The sequence below is a fragment of the Ambystoma mexicanum genome, chromosome 3q (genome assembly GCF_040938575.1).
Source record: "Ambystoma mexicanum isolate Mex_15411 chromosome 3q, UKY_AmexF1_1, whole genome shotgun sequence".
Lineage (NCBI taxonomy): Eukaryota > Metazoa > Chordata > Amphibia > Caudata > Ambystomatidae > Ambystoma > Ambystoma mexicanum.
The window spans coordinates 894181599-894198771 of NC_090926.1; the positions used below are offsets into that span (position 1 = coordinate 894181599).

Below are 17173 nucleotides of genomic sequence, written 5' to 3' on the forward strand. Positions count from 1 at the left end.
TGCCCTGGCCAAGAAGGGGTGGCTCAAGCCGCACTCGGCCCAACCTGTGAATTGGCGCCTCGACGCCAAGTATAGACAGATGGAGGGGGATACACTCTTGTTTCCATGTATCCTCAATCGCACTCTTCAGTGATCGCTGCAGCGTCACTCTACTCTAAGCCTCAGTCTTCCTCGGTCAACTGGTCCTCAACGCTGCTAGGCAAGGAGAAGATTTTTGAGGCATATGGGAAAAAGCTGTACTCCAACGGCTCCTTGCACTTGCGTCAAGCCAACACGGATGTCATGATGGCAGCCGTTAACCAAAGGCTCTGGCTGGAAATTGCAGGCTTTCTCCCAGAACTTCCGGCACAGAGCCAAGCACGTTTCAAGGTGGGCCTAGGAGAAGACGGGTTGGTAGCGCAGGATGATATGGAGTCCACCGTGGCCCACATCGATACCTCTGGCCAGACCATCTCCTTCGCCACGGACATGACAGCCGCCTGCCTCTGGGCTACTAAGTTAACCCCAACGTCCAGGAACGCATATTGGACCTTACATTTGAGGGTAGTGACCTCTTATACTCCACCACGGATAATTGGATTAAAAAGAACAGCTCTCAAACAGCGAAGTCTTTATCTATTCTTACGAACGCCACGCCCAAAGCCTACACCCAGTCACAGCAACGCTCCGACAAGGGGAGGGCCTTTGGCGGGTTCCGGGGCTTTCAAGAATGAAGGTCCAGGCAACCAGGCTGTTCTGAGTCAGCGCTGGTGGAAACAACAAAAGAGGGTGGGGGGGGGGCAAGGGCTTTTTTCAATCCCCTTCCTCCGCAACAGTCTCAGAGGGAAAGAAGGCATGACACGCCCCTTTGGGTCCATATGTCTCCGGTGGGTGGCAGGCTTGCCTTTCACATGCAATTTTGGTGGCAGAATTATTTTGGACCCCTGGATCCTCTCCGTAGTCTCCACGGAGTACTGCCTACCAGTACCTTCCTCACCTTCCTCTCCTCCTCCTCTTCCCCATCCTCCCCTCCCACAGATTGGGACAACAACTGGCAGAGATTTGGTCGCTCGTCGAGAGCCAGGCTGTGGAAGAAGTCCCAACCTCCCAGCGAGGCTTGGGCTTTTATGCCAGGATTTTCACCATACAGAACAACCAGGCTGGCGTGAGTTGTGTTGGGCCTTTCCACCCTCAATCTCTCCCTCCCTCTGCAAAAATTTGAGATGCTTACGCCAGCTCTTATTGCGGAAACATTGGACAGGTGAGACTGGATGTGCTCCCTGGATCTGAAGGACGCTTACCTACACATCCCGATTTGGCAGGCGCACTGTTCCTTACTGCGGTTCAGGGTCATTGGCTTCCATTTCCAATACAAGATGGTACCCTTCGGCCTCAACATGGCTCCCAGGGTATTTACCAGGTTGATGAATGTGTAGTGGCAGCCCTCCTCAGGGCCCAAGGCTACCACGTCTCCCCATATCTGGACGACTGGCTTTTCCGGGCCACCTCTCTGGAAGCGGTTCAGCATACTGCCTCCGCACTGATGAACACACTTCACGATCAATCTCAAGAAGTCTCGGCTGCAGCCCACGCAGAGCCTGACCTTTTTGGACCTCATCTGAGACACAAGCTCTTTGAGAGTCTTTCCCTCGGAGGACAATTTTGGGCCATTAAGAGATCTACAGCTCACTTCCTCTTCAGGCCCTTGACCTCGGCCTGGTGTTACCAGCACCTACTGGGGCTTATGGCAGCGGTCCTTTTGGCCTTGCCCCACAAAAGGCTCAAGATGAGATTACAGCTGCACTTCGCGGCCTCATGGAATCAGGAGAAGGACTCCCAAGCGGAGCCAGTCAACATTCCTCCCTCTCTCCACCCGGACCTCATGCGGTGGTCTGCGGACTTCAACCTACGGTAGGTCAAGCCCTTCCGGCAGCCGGCCCCTCATGTCACTGTTACTACGGAATCCTCCCTAGAGAGCTGGGGAGCCGCTCTGGACAGCCACAGCGTCCATGGTGTCTGGACTCAGCAGGAGTCCCACATCAATTGGCTGGAATTAAAGGCCATATGGCTGGCTCTCAACCCCTTTCTCCCTCTCATAGAGGGCAAGACAGTTCTTATCCAATGTCAACAAGCAGGGGTACAAGATCCCCTCCACTGTGCAATCTAGCCATCAGCATGTGGGAGTTGGCACTGGAGAACAACAATTACCTCACTGCATTCCAGCTCCCATGGGAGTCCAACCTGGAGGCGGACAGGCTCAGCAGACTGGGGGCGGACAATTACGAGTGGCAATTGAACGACCTGGTACTGAGGAAGATCTTCCTGAGGTGGGGGCATCTCCAAGTGGCTCTGTTTGCCTCCCGGGACAACAGGAAATCCCAGCAGTTCACCTCTTGGCAGGGGCAGGGCACCGGCTCCCTGGGCGACGCATTTCAGATACGGTGAAACGACATGACGCCATACACCTTCCCTCGCACACCCCTGGTCCACAGGGTGATCTGCAAGATAAAGGAATCTCGTCACCTCAGCATCATTCTGATAGCGCCATGGTGGCCGGCGAGACCATGATTCTCCAAGCTATTCAGCTCATCGGACAGGCCCCCCATTCACCTCCCACTGGGCCCGGCTCTTCTCCTGGCCCAGCGGAGGGGGGGGGGGCAGGGTTCTCCACCCTGCTCCTCACAAGCTAGCCCTCGCAGTGTGGTTCCTGAGCAGGTCGTGCTGAAACACCTGAGCCCATCTCAGGCTAACCTAGAGATTATCCAGGGCGCTAGAAGCAAGGCTACTAGGAGCCAATATGAGAGTAAATGGTCTAGGTTCTGTCATTGGGCTGACTCTAGGCAGGTCAACCCTCTTAAGTGCACCTTGGACGACATGATCTCCTTTTCAGCACACCTTGCTCACTCCGGGGTGTGCAGGTGGATACATGCCGCACCTATCTGCTAGCCATAGGAGCTCACGGGAACTCGGAGGAGGGTCTTTTCTCCTCCAACCCGGCAGTCAAGCGACATCTGGCGGGCCTACATAGGCTTTACCCGCCTATAAAGAAACCACACCCTGCGTATAAGGGGCAACATAAACTAGTGCCAGCTAACTTACATGCCCATGCGGTCAGGGCCAAGGCCACGGCCATCGCGTTCCAGCGGCATGTGCCGTGGCAGGTCATCAGCATGGCGGCTACCTGGGCCACCCCTTCGTCTTTCTGTAAACACTACTGTTTGGATGCCGCCTCTAGGTCAGACGCGGCATTCGGGCAGGCGGTTCTAAGAAACCTGTTTTCTTAAGGAGGGGCTCCTCTCCTCCCTTGGGCTACATTCATTTGTAATTAATCGCCCATACAGTACGGAGGAAAGGGAATGGGGCGCAAGAGTAATTACTAGTTACTTACCATAGTGACTAACATACTCTTAGTCCATAATTCCCTTTCCTCCATACGTCCCACCATCCCTCCCCCTAATTATACTGGTGTCATTAGGCAATTCTGAATATTGTCGACGTGTCAATGGGTACTGAGGAGTGGCGCTGGTGGGCGGAGTCAAGCAAGCGCATGCGCCCCTCGTGCCTCTAAATTTGGAGAATATGATTTTTCTGGTGAAAAAGGTTCCGTCTTCCGTCCCTCGTGAGGGACGCCCATACAGTATGGAGGAAATGGGATTATGGATTCAGAGTACGTTATTCAGTACAGTGAGTAACTAGTAGTTGACCCCCCACCCTTGTAAAATATTTTCTTCTTTGGTTGAAAAGGTGTTTTGGGATGCCCAAATCATTTGGGGGTGTGTAGTCAATGTAGCTCCATTTGCTAACAGCCTGTATGGCAGAGGCAAAAAAAGCAAATCTTTGTCAATCAAGTTAGTTTGTGGTTATTTTTCTAAATCTAGCCGCTGCATGAGTTTCAAAATGTTTATGATGACTGGTACAGTGTTGGAGGTAAGCAATTGTCCATTCTTCCCTCCAAAAATGTATTGCCTTAATGTTATTTGTGGTTGTAAGAAATGTATGCATTGTTCCTGTTAATTTATTCATACTTTGATATTTTTTCAGCCTGCAAGAATACTGTATCGAGTGGCTTTGTTGTATGATGCTCATCGACCTCATTTTAGTATCATCTCAATTTCTGCGGGAGATGGTTCGGGTCAGTTGTCGCAAGGAGTACCAGAATGTTGCCAGGAATGGATTGGAGGAAAGAGTACCCAGAACGGAATGGACCATTGCATGTATAAAATCTGTATAGCTTTTGACACTGAAATATTTGGGACATTTCGTCAAACTGTAGTTTTTGACTTTGGGACAGAACCTGTTCTCATGCAAAGAATAATGGTTGATGCCGCTTCAACGGAAGGTAATGTCTTTAATTCATATTTATTGATATTTAAATTTGGAGTGGAGATACAAAATTGCTGAAATGATAAATGTTGCATGCACTGGACTACATATTGTCAATTCTCTGTGTTTGGGTTATGCAGAAGTTCCGTAAAGGAAAACCTCTTTCTCATCAAATTGTTGACATAACCTAGATTGCATAAGACAATTTATATGATCATTCACTTGAATTATGACAAGCTGTCTTTCTAACAGCCCAAAATCCACTGATCCACCATTCTTGTAAATGATTATTTGATAAACATGCTTTACTCTTACATCCCGTCCCCTTTACTCCATACTGTATGGGCGACCCTCGCGAGGGACGGGAGACGAACCTTTTTCACCAGAAAAAAAATCTTCTTCCCCTTTACATTTAGAAGCGTGCCGGTATGTGGCCCTGGGAGCATGCGCTCGTCTCACTCCGCCCAGCGGCGCCACTCCTCAGCCCCCTGTTCCGCGTCGACCGGAATGGGCCGAATTTACCAGCGCTTCTGGGTTTTGCTTTGGCCATGTAATACAACGCGCTCTTCCCTGGGTATTCTTCTATCTTACTTTTTCTTTTCCATTAGGTACTTGGTCCTCCGACGCCACGCTCCTACCCGACGTATGTCGACTTCAGTTGTCTTCAGCAGGTGTCCAACCTGTGAGGGGCTCTTCGTTACATCCGATCCATGCCCTTTGCCTCCACTGCCTTGGCCCCGACCCTGGCTGGGAAGGTTGTTCCGCGTATGATGCACTAACTCCACGGGCACTGAAGAACAGGCTAGCTAGGTGGAGGGAGCTCTTCCAGAAGTCACCTCCGGTAGACCTAAAGGACTTCGTTAAACATCGCTCGAGGCAGAAGGAATTTACCATTGCATCCTCCCAAGGAAGTGCCCGACTGAGAGGACCCTTTGGGTTCTAGTACAGGCACACGCACTGAGGCTAGTCCAGCTACTGGCCTAACGGCCGAGGGGTCTCCGGACCCATCCGGTACCTGTGCAGAGGGACCGCAAGGTTCTTTTTCCGGGGTTACTCCTGCGGGACAACGCCCTAATACTGGCATGTCTGAGGGGGCGCCTTCAAGCACCACTAACGGCAGTTCAGCCGAGGGCGATACACCTTCCAGGTCTAGGCCTGAGGTGCGGGATAGGCCTTATGTTCCAACACCAAGCGTCTTGAACGGGGCTGGGTCCGATGAGCCAGGCACCACGACCGTGGCATCCAGCTCGACAAGATGGCCATCGTGCCAGACAAGATGGCCGTTCGCCCGATACCCCCTCTGGCAGAGAGGGTGGAGGAACGAGTCACACGGTGGGACTGGTGTCAACCAGGTACGTGGCCTACCTCTTATCCATCAGCAACGCAGAGCAGGTTCCCCCTGGACCACAGGCAGTGTGCGCCCCGGCTCCAGCAGCCTGTGGCCACCCCGTCAATATCACCTGCTACCTCTACAGATGCCATGTTGGCAGCTGCTAACCAAAGGCTCTGATGGGAATTTGTGGACTTCCTCCCAGAACTTCCAGCACAGAGCCAAGCACGCTGGAGAATCCAGGCTGGTAGCGCAGAAGATTATGGAGTCCACCGTGACCCACATCGATACCTTCGCCCAAGCCATCTACATTGAAGGCCGGCCTGGCTCCGGGCTACCATGAGAAGGCCGGCCTGGCTCCAGGCTACTAAGTTTAATCCAGATGTACAGGAACGCATATTGGACCTTGGCTCCGAGGGCAATGATCTCATCCACTCCACCACAGCTTAGGAAATTGATAAAAAGAACAGCTGGCAAACAGTGAAATCTTTTATCTATTCTTACAAAGGTCATGCCCAAGGCCTACATTTCAATTGGAGGAAACTCGAGGGACGCCCATACATTATGGAGGAAAGGGGACTATGGACTAAGAGTACATTAGTCACTACGGTGAGTAACTATTTATTCCTCATGGATCCCATCCTGTCCCTTAATCTCCATTTGTTGCTCTACTCCAGGGAGACCATCAGATTGTATCATTGTACTAACCTCTACACTAACTTTCCCTTAATTAACCAGAGCCGTATGTTTAAGATGATTGTGCATTCTTTTGATATGTGTTTTTTTTATTTGGTTTCCAGTTGCTTTGGTTTTAGAAACGCTGTGCCTCACTCTTGGTTTGTCACTTTGAGAGTTGCGTGGCTCACTGTGAGCACCACAAAACGTAACTATTTAGTATGCCATGTTTCTACCATTAAAAGCAATTCACTTAAACCGTGGGCTTCCTCTCAGGACATTATGGAGCTTGAATCACTGAAGCAAATTTATTAGTTGGGCATAGGTAAAATTAAAAAAAAGGCCTCTCCAGCCCATACAAGGACAGAGTCGTGAACAAGTGGAACCCCAGAAAAGTGAACCCCAATCGCTTCTTGGTTCGCTTCAAGGCAGAGTGAAGCATTCTCCAGCATGGGGTTGTGCATGGATTCACATGCTATGAATATTCCCCGTCGGCAATCTGGGAATAAATAAATGAGTTTAGCTTTAAGCTAAAAATGGCATTGCAGCTTGTATTGCTGTCACTTTGGGTGATGCTGCTCCAACCAATGACACTTGTCCTCCTTAGCCTCACCTAGTGGCATCCTCTGATTTGGTCACGCATGTAAAGTGATATTGGGACCAAAGAGGAGTCATAATGGGGAATGAGGGAGGGATCGCATGAGCATCAATGTAAGACTCATGCTGGAGAACAAGAGTTATAGCTTAGTAACTTGTTCCTTCTTCAGCATGTTGTCTTGCATGGACTCACATGCTACGAATACAATTACACAGCAGTACATAAATGCAACCACGGGAGGTGGCACGGCTGAACAGAATAAATAAGACTGACCCATGGAACACCTTTGCCTCAAAAAAACAGGTTGCGCAGCACCGCTTGTCTGGCACGAGGCTCCTCCCTGGAATCCCTGTCGTCTCAGTAGAATCTCCTGAAAGTGTGCGTAGACCTCCATGTAGCATCCCTGCATATACGTAGCAAGGGAACACCACAGAGTAATGCAGTAGGGGTAACAATGGCTGGTGGAATGGGTCATCGTCTGGCCTGGGATTGGTCTGTTGGCCTATTCATGGCAATGAATGTTACAGCCAGAAAGCCTCCTGGAGATGGAAGCCTTCCCAGGCCCCACAGGTCCAAAGTTGATGAAAAATTGAGAAGTCTTTTGAAAATCTTAAGTACGTGCCACATAGAATTTAGAGGCACGCGACTCGTCCAGTGAATGTAAGGATCTTTCAGCCGGCATAGAATGATGTGCAAAGAAGGCTGGTAAGACCAAAGGTATGTTTAAATGAAAATCAGACGGGACCTTTGGCATAAAAGACTGAAGAGTGGAAAGACCAATATATGGAGGCTTGCATAAAGAGTCTGGATTTCTCGCACACGCCTGGCCGAGGTGATCGCCATTAGGAAGGTGGTCTTCCACAAGAGGAACTTCAAAGATGTCCGATGCATGGGCTCAAACGAAGCACCCATCAGTTGGACAGTACCACATTCAACTCCCACGCTGGGGCAGGAGCCTTCACCGGAGGGAATGTTCTGAAGAAGCCCTTGTGGAACTCCTTTGCAAACCTGTGAGACCACAGGGAGAGCTTGCCAGGAACCCGGGTATACTGGGATATTGCAGTTCAGTCCACTTTGATGGATGCATGGGCAAGCTCAGCCTTAGCCAGCGAGAGCAAGTAAAGCAGAATTTGCAGCCCTCTAATGCGCTGTGGAGAGATCTTCTGTGACTGCCACCACACTGTATAGCATTTCCACTTGTGTTTGTAGCATGCAAGTGTAGACGGAGCCCTGGCCTTGGCTAGAATGTTCTTGCATTCCACTGGCAGTGAGAAATGCACAAATTAGAAGGCTGCAGGAGCCAGGCCGACGGGTTCAAGGAACCCTGGGCCATGATGTAGGATTGCCCCATCTTATCTGGATAGCAGGTCTGGAATAGGCAGCTTGTTGGCAGGAGCCACTGACTGGTAAAAATGTCCGGGTACCAGATCTGCCTGGGCCACGCTGGTGCAATAAGGATCATCTTGCAGCGGGATAGTTTGAGTGTGTTGATCACATGCAGGAGCAGCGGAATCGGCAGGAATGCAACCAACAGGTGAACATGCACAGTAAAGCCAACTAGGAGGGACCTCTTCTGCCTAGTCCATATGAAAATACCAGGAACCAACACTCAACCCACCAGCAAAGGACACATTTTGGTCAGACTACATGTGAATGTTCCAGCCTGTTTTGGACCAATACTGTCCTAAACATGCAATGCGGCAGTACACAGAGCCTCCGCCCTGTGGTGTAGATGGTGGGAGTCATTTTCCCCACACTCCTTTCTAAAACAAGGACATTACTCGTACGTCCCGTCTCCTTTCCTCCATCCTTGTGGTCATCCCCCCAACATGGGGACGGTACCGGAACCTTTGGCAGCGTTAAATTCAGCTTCCTCTTAGAATAGTGTGTGTGGCCGTGGCCATGGGAACGCCCCGCTCTCAAGCACCTCACCTGTGTCACTTTTTCCGCATGGACAGTGTTGGACCTGGCAGCCAGCGCGTAGAATTTTTTGCTCCCCGTTTTGTTTTTTCAATCTTCCCTTTGGTACCTCGTCTTCCCCCTGGTGCATTTCTGCCACAGGAGGATTCACAAGATGTGCCTCTCGGTCACAGGCCATGAAAGAGTTGGTTGTCGCAGTGGAGGGAGAACTTCCACACTTCTCCTCCTCCCCACCTAAAGGACTTTGTGTCCAGGACCTACTGTTCAGCATGGTGAATCCTTCCCTGGGGTTCCCACTGATTAGGGTTCCTTGAATTCAGGTTCTGGCAGGCCTGAGGCTGCTAAAGCTACCCGCTCTCAAGCCGAAGGGTCCAGGGACAATACTGAGACTGTCCTGGCTACCGGCTCCCAAGTTAAGGGGCTCAGGGGCCCTACCAGGCTGTACTCTGAAGGGCGACCAAGTTAGTACTCTTCTACCCCAGTGAGTAATGGATGGTCGAGTGCCACCTCCAAGAGTCTGTCCTCGGCAAGATCCAGCACGGCTACCGGCACTGGTGCCGGGACGTCATAACGCAACCCCTAGGGACCCTGCGGCTTGCAAAGACCGCTTGTAGAGCTCTCCCCTCAAATAAAGGTGCTTCTGAAGGACATTGTGAAGGTTATCCTGCAGGTGGCTTTTCCCTGACCCCCTTCCTCTGGTGGTACTCGCGTTCCTTCTGCGCTACTGGTTCCAGTGCTGGTCCCTCCTGCGGTTCAGGCCCTTCAGTTGTTCTGACGCCTCCACCTCCTACTGTACCACCAACGCCTCCCCCTCAACAGCCGTTGGACCTGTCTCCAGCTCCAGACCTAGGGGGGGACCCCGCTGGTACTGGTGTCCCAGGGCTTGGATTCCCCACAGTCTCTGAAAAGCTGGGCGAACAAGGAGGATGAGGCCCAGGACGATGAACCCTCAGCATCCGTTCAGGCCTTTTCATGACCACCTTCAGGACTGGCAGAGTTCTTGGGGGTCCCTCTGCCTTAGGAAGCCCCCCAGGGATTTGGGAGTGCAAGCATCCAGTCTGGCATCCTTCTCCAGAAGGACATTCTGCAGGTTGCGCGAAAGGTCTGGGAGAAGCCCAGGGCCAATGCCCAGATGAACAGCAAGTTGGCCAGCAGGTTTAGGCTGACGGACAGGGAGCCAATCCTGCTTGCCGCCCACCTGCAGCCTCATTACTCGGTGGTGGCTGCGTCCTCCTTGTTTTCTAAACCATTGTCTTTGTTGTCTTCCCCCACAGGAGCCACCTTCAGTTGCCTCTCCAAGGAGGACAAAGTCCTCGAGTCTTTGGCGAAGTGCTGTTATTCCATCTCAGGACTGTATCAGTGGCAAGCCAACGCAGATGCCCTCTTGGCTGCGTCTAACCACAAGCTGTGGTGGGAACTCTGGACATTTCTGCCCGACTTCGCTTCGGACAAGCATACCTCCTTCGAGGCCAGTCTGGCAGATGCCTGGGCCATTGCGCAGGACCTCGTAGGGCTGTGCTTTGGGTTCGAGATGAGGACGACGGTTGGATGCACACCAGTAAGTTTTCATCTCATATGCAGGAGTGGATCCAGGATCTGTCCACCTAGGTCATGGACCTTTTTCATTTGTCAACAATGACGAGTTGACAAAGAAGAAAACCTCCACTCACACCGCCAAGTCCTTGGCCATCCTGACGAAACCAGGTCAGAAATCCTCCCCTCAGACCCAGGGCAGGACAGAGTTCAAGCCTCACACTTTTCCATCTTCAAGGGGTTCAGGACCGCAGTACATGGAGTGATGTGCACTCTATTCTAAGCTGCGTTCCCATTGTCACCCCAAAGATGTGTGCCATATAACCTGTTATCGATAAACCATACCTCTGTAGGCAGCCTATAATATCTCTCTTGAGGGTGACAATGGGAACGCAGCTTAGAATAGGGTGCACATCACTTTATTCATGAATTTTTAACACTGCATGCATGCAAGCCAGGGTTAGGTTGAATCCCTGAACAGCAAAATTGGTGCATACAAATGGAAGTGTAAATTATATAAGCATATGCATGTGGATTTAGCCTCTCAGCATGTTCTTTTAGGTACTGCATTGGGGTTTGGCATCCACCCTGTCTTCGGTGTTAGGCATCTGGTGGAGCTTGAGCACACTCTGGTTCTGCCACAAAGGGCAGTTGCATGGACAATGCAAGATCATTGCTTTTTGCAAAAAATCTTTCAGACACAGTATTGCTGGTACATATCTTTTGTGATTTTATTTTTTTTCTCCTTTTTTCTTGTTCCTTTTGTTGGTCTTATGTGTTTTCCATCTATGTTGTTCTGTCTGGTCGGTATATGTATTTAATATTTCTTGGATATAAAAACAATATCAAACCTGTCACAATATCAAACCTGTCACTTCATTTGATGTTTTTTACTGATCTTGATGCATTGTGATTTTGCCATCCTTTTTTCCTTTTTTTGTTTGATTTGGATGTGAACTTACGATTGGCTTTAACTAAACATGGCAATTGCAACATGCCCTTGCTCCTCTTTCCTTCCCCTCCTGATGTGGGGAATTGTTTGCTTTGTGAATATATGGGGTTTTTCCATAACTTGTTTATTTCATGCTTCGCAGTAATACATTGGGTTGTACTTGTTATATGGGCCCAGCCTTGAGAAAGACCTAAGAGGGTTGAAACACGTGTTGGCTACCGAGAGGGCCGAATATGATTTTCTTGTGTTGGATTGAATAATTACCCCACCATGGGCGGATATTGATTCCCATGCTATTTTTTGGAACGTTTGTACATCCTCGGCATGGTTTGGTATCTAGTGCCAGTATATTGATTTCCTTCTCTTATTGATTCTCATGTCAGAGCACACCGTATACAGACCATCTCCTGTTAAGATTGTGTTATCTGCAGGTTGGGATTTTCCTGCATTTTTACAAGGGTGCAGCAGACTATTGTTAGGTGAATTCCTAGTCTTTCTGTACTCATTACCAGAGCGCTCGCCACCTGGTAATCCCATTCCATATACACATAAGTCCCTTGCATATAAACCTGCTTGAGCTCAGGGCAGTGAGCCTGGCCATCGGGGTGTTTTTGCCCCTCCTCGATACAGAAGCGGACCAGCTGAGTCGCTTGCATTTCAACACCTACAAGTGGGAGTTGCACGTAGACTCCTTGTTGTCACTGTTCCATCATTGGGAGTTTGCGGACCTGGATTTGTTTGCGTCACCCTGGAATTCTGTGTGCCTTTTAGTTTGCTTCATGGGCAGAACAGGGTCGGGAGGGGTCTCTGGGAGATGCCTTCCAGATCTGCTGGTACAGCTGCTGGTGTTGTGCGTTCCCGCCCACCCCTCTGCTCCAATGGACCCTCTGCCAGTTTTTGGCTTTCGGTGGGTTGCAAGCTCATTCTGAGAGCCCCCCCACTGGCCTTCGAGACCTTTGTTTTCGGATCTGCTGCAGTTGTGCTCCCAGGATCCCGTCCACCTTCAGATTCCCAGCAGGCGATTCCTGACTAGGCAAGGTGGGGCAGTGGAACATTCGGATTCGGCCAAACTGGCTCTGGCGGCCTGGTTCCTGACCAGCTGAGGGTTTGACATGCTCAATTTTCTATTGACCACCAGGACATCATTCAGCAGGCCAGGATTCCCTTGACCCGGTCCCAGTATGAGTAAACGGACTAGATTCTGCCTTTGGGCTCGTGAAAAGGGTTGTACCCTGTCACCTGTCCTCTGGATGACGTACTGGTGACGTACTGATATTTTCAGCACACCTGGCTCATTCATCAGTTCAGATGGATACATGCCACACTTATTTGGCCGCCATTGGGACTTAAAAGAATTACCTTGAGCATGTGACTTCAGCGGCTAACCCGATGGTTAAAGCCCACCTTAAAGTGGTTGTCTAGGCTTTTTCCACTGGTGCGTAAATTGCTCCCGGTCTGGGATCTCAATATGGTGCTGAAAGCTTTGCATCGCAAGCCTTTCGAGCCGATGGCCTCTGTGGACATCCTCTTGGTGAAACTAAAGCCGGTTTTACTGGTGACGCTCACCGCTGCACGCAGGGTTAGTGAGCTGCAGGCGTTGTCCTAGTGTAAGCCCTTCACCACGTTTCAAAAGACAAGGTCATCTTGCACACTCAACCAAACTTCTTGCCCAAGGTTGTATCTCGGTTTCATCTGAATCAAGAGATCTGCCTGCCGGTGTTCTTCTCGAACCTGCAGTCCGAGGCAGAGAGGAACCTGCATTCCTTGGACCTGAAGAGGGCCCTCAAGTTTTCTCTGACAAAATACTTCAGGAAGTTACAGGCATTGTTTGTGACATTTGGGGGCTCCTCCACCAGCTCTCAGACTTCCAATACTTTAATAACCCAGTGGATGGTGCAGGCCATTTTGGAGGCGTATACGGCCATGGGCAGACCTGTTCCTGTGGGGATTCATGCCCATGCATTCGGAGCTAAGGCCATGGCAGTCACGTTTCAGTGACCTGCTTCTTGGGATGTCATCAGCATGAGGCCACTCTGTCAGCCTTCTCTAGGCACTACTACCTGGACACCAGCTCCGGGCGCAGTACAGAGTTTGGTCAAGTGGTTCTGAAGCAGCTTTTTTCCTCATCCTAGCTATGAGGCAGGTTATCACAGCTCCACCCTATGGTCTTGTTCAGTGAAATCACCCACGAGGATGGAGGAAGGGTATGAGTAATTAAAGTTACCGTAGTGACTAAAGTACTCAGTCCATAGTCCACTCTCCTCCATACGTCCCACCCACCTTCCCCCACTAGTATGCCAATGGCTAATAGGTAATAAGTGTCGCCAGGTATCTAAGCATCCAATGTCTTTAAAAGGGACTTTTGAGGGGATTGTGTCCTCCGACGTATTCCACATCTATGACGGGTAATGTCCACAGCTGTGCTGCTTGGGAAACATTTTCGGCAGAGGGCGTCCTGCGACAATGACGTTGGTATGTTGTCCCTCGAGGGCCTCCGTCGAGGGTCAACGTCACCGGATGTTATATATAGGACACACAGCGCCCGTAGCCTCAGTTCTGTTTTTTCCGCAACGTGTTTGCTTCGGAATCTCGGCACGCTCGATTCTCCTGTTCGACTATGTCTTCGTCTTCTTCTGCTACCCCGAAGTCGGCTTTAAAAAGGGTCCGGAGTGCGGGTCGAAGATGTCCATCACGGTCCTGCACAACATCTACCTTTTGGTGCCTCAGCGAAAGCCACGCCACCGACGACTGCAAGGAGTGTCAGTCCCTGACGTCTAAGGCCTTGTGGGAACGTAAGAAGAAATTGAAGGTAGGTGAAGTCGGCTGGGCTTTCGACCGATGACTCAAGGGGCGACTCGCCGGTGAAATTCCAGGGGGTATCGGTCTAGGAGTGGTTCCCGCCATTTCTCTGCCTCGTTGAGGCATTCTTGGAAGCACCGTCACCAGTCTCCTTCCCCGCCTGTCGGAGGACCCCGCTAGATGGTTGACTTGTCCCACCAAGTCTTCGTCGCCGGCCGAATGGGATTCATTCCGCCGGCAGATGTTGGCGATTTTCGAAATCGCAAGGCACAGTTCCATCCGTGCCTTCGAAAGGAGCCGGAAAGGAACGGGCTCAGTCCACCACTCGCACACCTTCGGGCTCAGGTGGTCACCGCGATCATCGGGAGCTGTCGAGCTCCCACTCGGACAAGGTAGATCGCCATAGCCGTGCCAGGTCCCGGACCTTGATGCCATCGAGTCCGTCGGAACCTGTGAAGCCTTCGTAAAAAAGGCATTGACGCCATCGGCACCGTGTCAGCCCTCGAAGAGGTTGTCGATGCTGTCGCCGCCTCAGTCGACGCCGATTCCCTCAGCACTCTCGACGCAGTTTGTGGAGGATTTGCTGGAGGTGCTGCGGAGGGCTGTGGAACCTCAGAGGAAGGCTCTCAGTAAATCTGTGAGGCCTCTTTTTGAGCCCTACTCTGTTCCTTCTCCCAGATTGGATTTGTTCCAACCTTTGGATTATATTTCAGAGGTGGAGGAACGGTCTGAGGAGGAGATGGTTGTGCCTCCTGATGTTCCTGATGACCTTGTGTCTGGACACAGTCAGTTGGAGGAACTTCTTCAGTCCTTGCATGATGCCAGTGGTCTTGACACCTCTCTGGATGTGGAATTTGGAAGGCCTGAGCCTGGGACCATGCCGAATCCTACAGGCGTCTCATGTCGAGGGTGACTGAATACTTGGGGTGGTCTGCTCCACCTGTTGATTTTGATCAGGATGATCTGACGGACATCCTGGACCAAGGTCCACCCACTGACCCGGTGTTGCCATTTCACATGGCTTTGCAAAGAAGGGTGGCGATGGCTTGTTCTGCTCCGGAGAGTCTCCCGGCAGTGAATAAGTCGCTTCCGAAAAAATACTGCCCAGCCAGTAGTGATCCCTGCTACTTGTCGACTCACCCTACTCTGGAGAGTTTGGTGGTGCAGGCAGGTATGGCCCCCAGAAAGCAGGCTGCGTACCCTACCATCCCTCCTGATGGGGACGATAAGCGCTTTGATGGTTGGTTTTCATCTGGGGTTATGGCTTTGAAGGCAGCCAACTCCGTTTGTGCCTTGGCGAGATTCACTCACATGCTGTGGAATCGTGCATCTTTGGCGGCTGAACGCATTCACAAAGGGGAGGAACGGGATGGTTTTCTAGCCCTCGTGCAAGACGGCAAGGATGCCATGTGTGAAGCCGTTCAGTCGGTTTGGACACGTCAGACTGTCAGTCGGTCCATGGCTGCGAGCACCCTGATACACAGGTTTGCATGGTTGCGGAAGTCAGGGTTTGCTTCTGATGTGCAATCTCGGCTTCTCAACATGCCCTTTGATGTCCATCTGTTTGACAGCAAGGCTGACGAGAGCCTTGAGAGGTTGCAGATCTCCAAAGCTGCAGCAAAGTCTTTGAGCGCTGCAGTATGTCGACCTCTGCCGTTTCGTCCTAGGGGACAGCAATGTAGGGGAGGTTCCTTTCGGTACTACTCTTCCTTTGGTAGCTCAAGAGGAGCTGCCAGTCAAAGGGGCCACCATAGGAGTACCAGAGGTGGAAAGCAAGGTACTCGAGGTTCCAAAGCCGCTCGGGCAGTTGACTTTGTCCTCAGGCACTGCCGTAGTCGCGTCCGCTCAGTCATGAGGCCATGTCCCATGGTTCGCCGGTTGGGGTCAGGCTTGTGCAGCATCTTGGAGAATGGCGTGCCATTACTTCAGATGTGTGGGTTCTGGAGATCATAACCCACGGCTACTGTCTTCCCTTCCGGCAGAGGCCTCACGACAATCCAACAGGGAAGCTCTCTTTGAAGCATCCGGATCTGCTCCATGCGCAGGAAATCCTATCCCTGCTGGAGAAAGGCGCCATAGAACTGGTGTCTGTAGCGGAGAGGTACAAGGGATGTTTTTTACCTTATTTTTTGATCCTGAAAAAAGACAGGGGATTGAGACCCATCATGGACTTGCATGGGCTGAACAAGCTCCTCAGGAAGGACAAGTTCAAGATGGTAATTTTCTCAAGTCCTCCAGGCCCTTCAACTTCAGGATTGGTTGGTGTCTCTCGCCTTTTTAGTTTCGGGTCCTGCCGTTCAGATTGACCTCCGCCCGAGTGTCTTCACCAAGCTGATAGTGGTGGTGGCAGCGTAGCTCCCGTGCAAGCTCTAGATAATCTGTCCGTCACATGCCACTTCCTTCAATTTAAAGAAGTCTCATTTGACAACTACCTAGTGGCTCGAATACATTGGAGCAGTGCTCGACACATCCCTTGTGCAGTGTTCGTCTCCCCAGGTGAGGGCTCCTCACATTCTGCAGATTGTGGACAAATTGCAACATGCCGAGAGTCTCCCGGCGTTCGAGTTCTTGAGGTTGCTCGGCCTCATGGCATCCTGCATTTACCTGGTGCCAGAGGCCAGGCTGCGGATGAGATCTCTGCAGTGGGTTCTCGAAATGCAGTGGTTGCAGTTCTCCTGCAAGATGTCAGATCCTGTTCAGATTCCGCCCTCGGTCGCACAGGATCTTCTGTGGTGGGCCGTCGAAGGCAATCTGATGAAGGGAGCTCCGTTTTGGCAACCGTGGCCGGAGGTGACGATCGCGACGGACGTATCCCTCATGAGTTGGGGAGCTCATGCCAACGAGTTGACAGCCAGCGGCCGTTGGTCTCAGTCAGAGTCCAGACTCCACATCAATGTGTTAAAGCTGCGGGCCGTCAGGCTAGCCCTGAAGGCTTTTCTGCCGTCTGTGCAGGGGAAGAATGTCCTGATTATGACGGACAATACAGTGGTCATGCACTACCTCAACAAAAAGGGGGGGGCAGGGTCACTCCTGTTGAGCAGGGAGGCGATGCAGCTCTGGTTCT

At 51.3% G+C, this 17173-nt stretch overlaps 1 protein-coding gene across 9 annotated transcripts in view; it reads left to right on the forward strand.

The window, feature by feature from the left end:
* Window positions 1-17173, forward strand: part of HELZ (helicase with zinc finger) — a 2743493-nt gene that overhangs the window by 802359 nt on the left and 1923961 nt on the right. For all 9 annotated transcript variants that reach the window (XM_069655034.1, XM_069655036.1, XM_069655035.1 and 6 more), the window contains one exon: window positions 4021-4318. In XM_069655034.1, the coding sequence (XP_069511135.1) occupies window positions 4021-4318 (298 nt within the window). The remainder of the gene's footprint in view (window positions 1-4020; window positions 4319-17173) is intronic.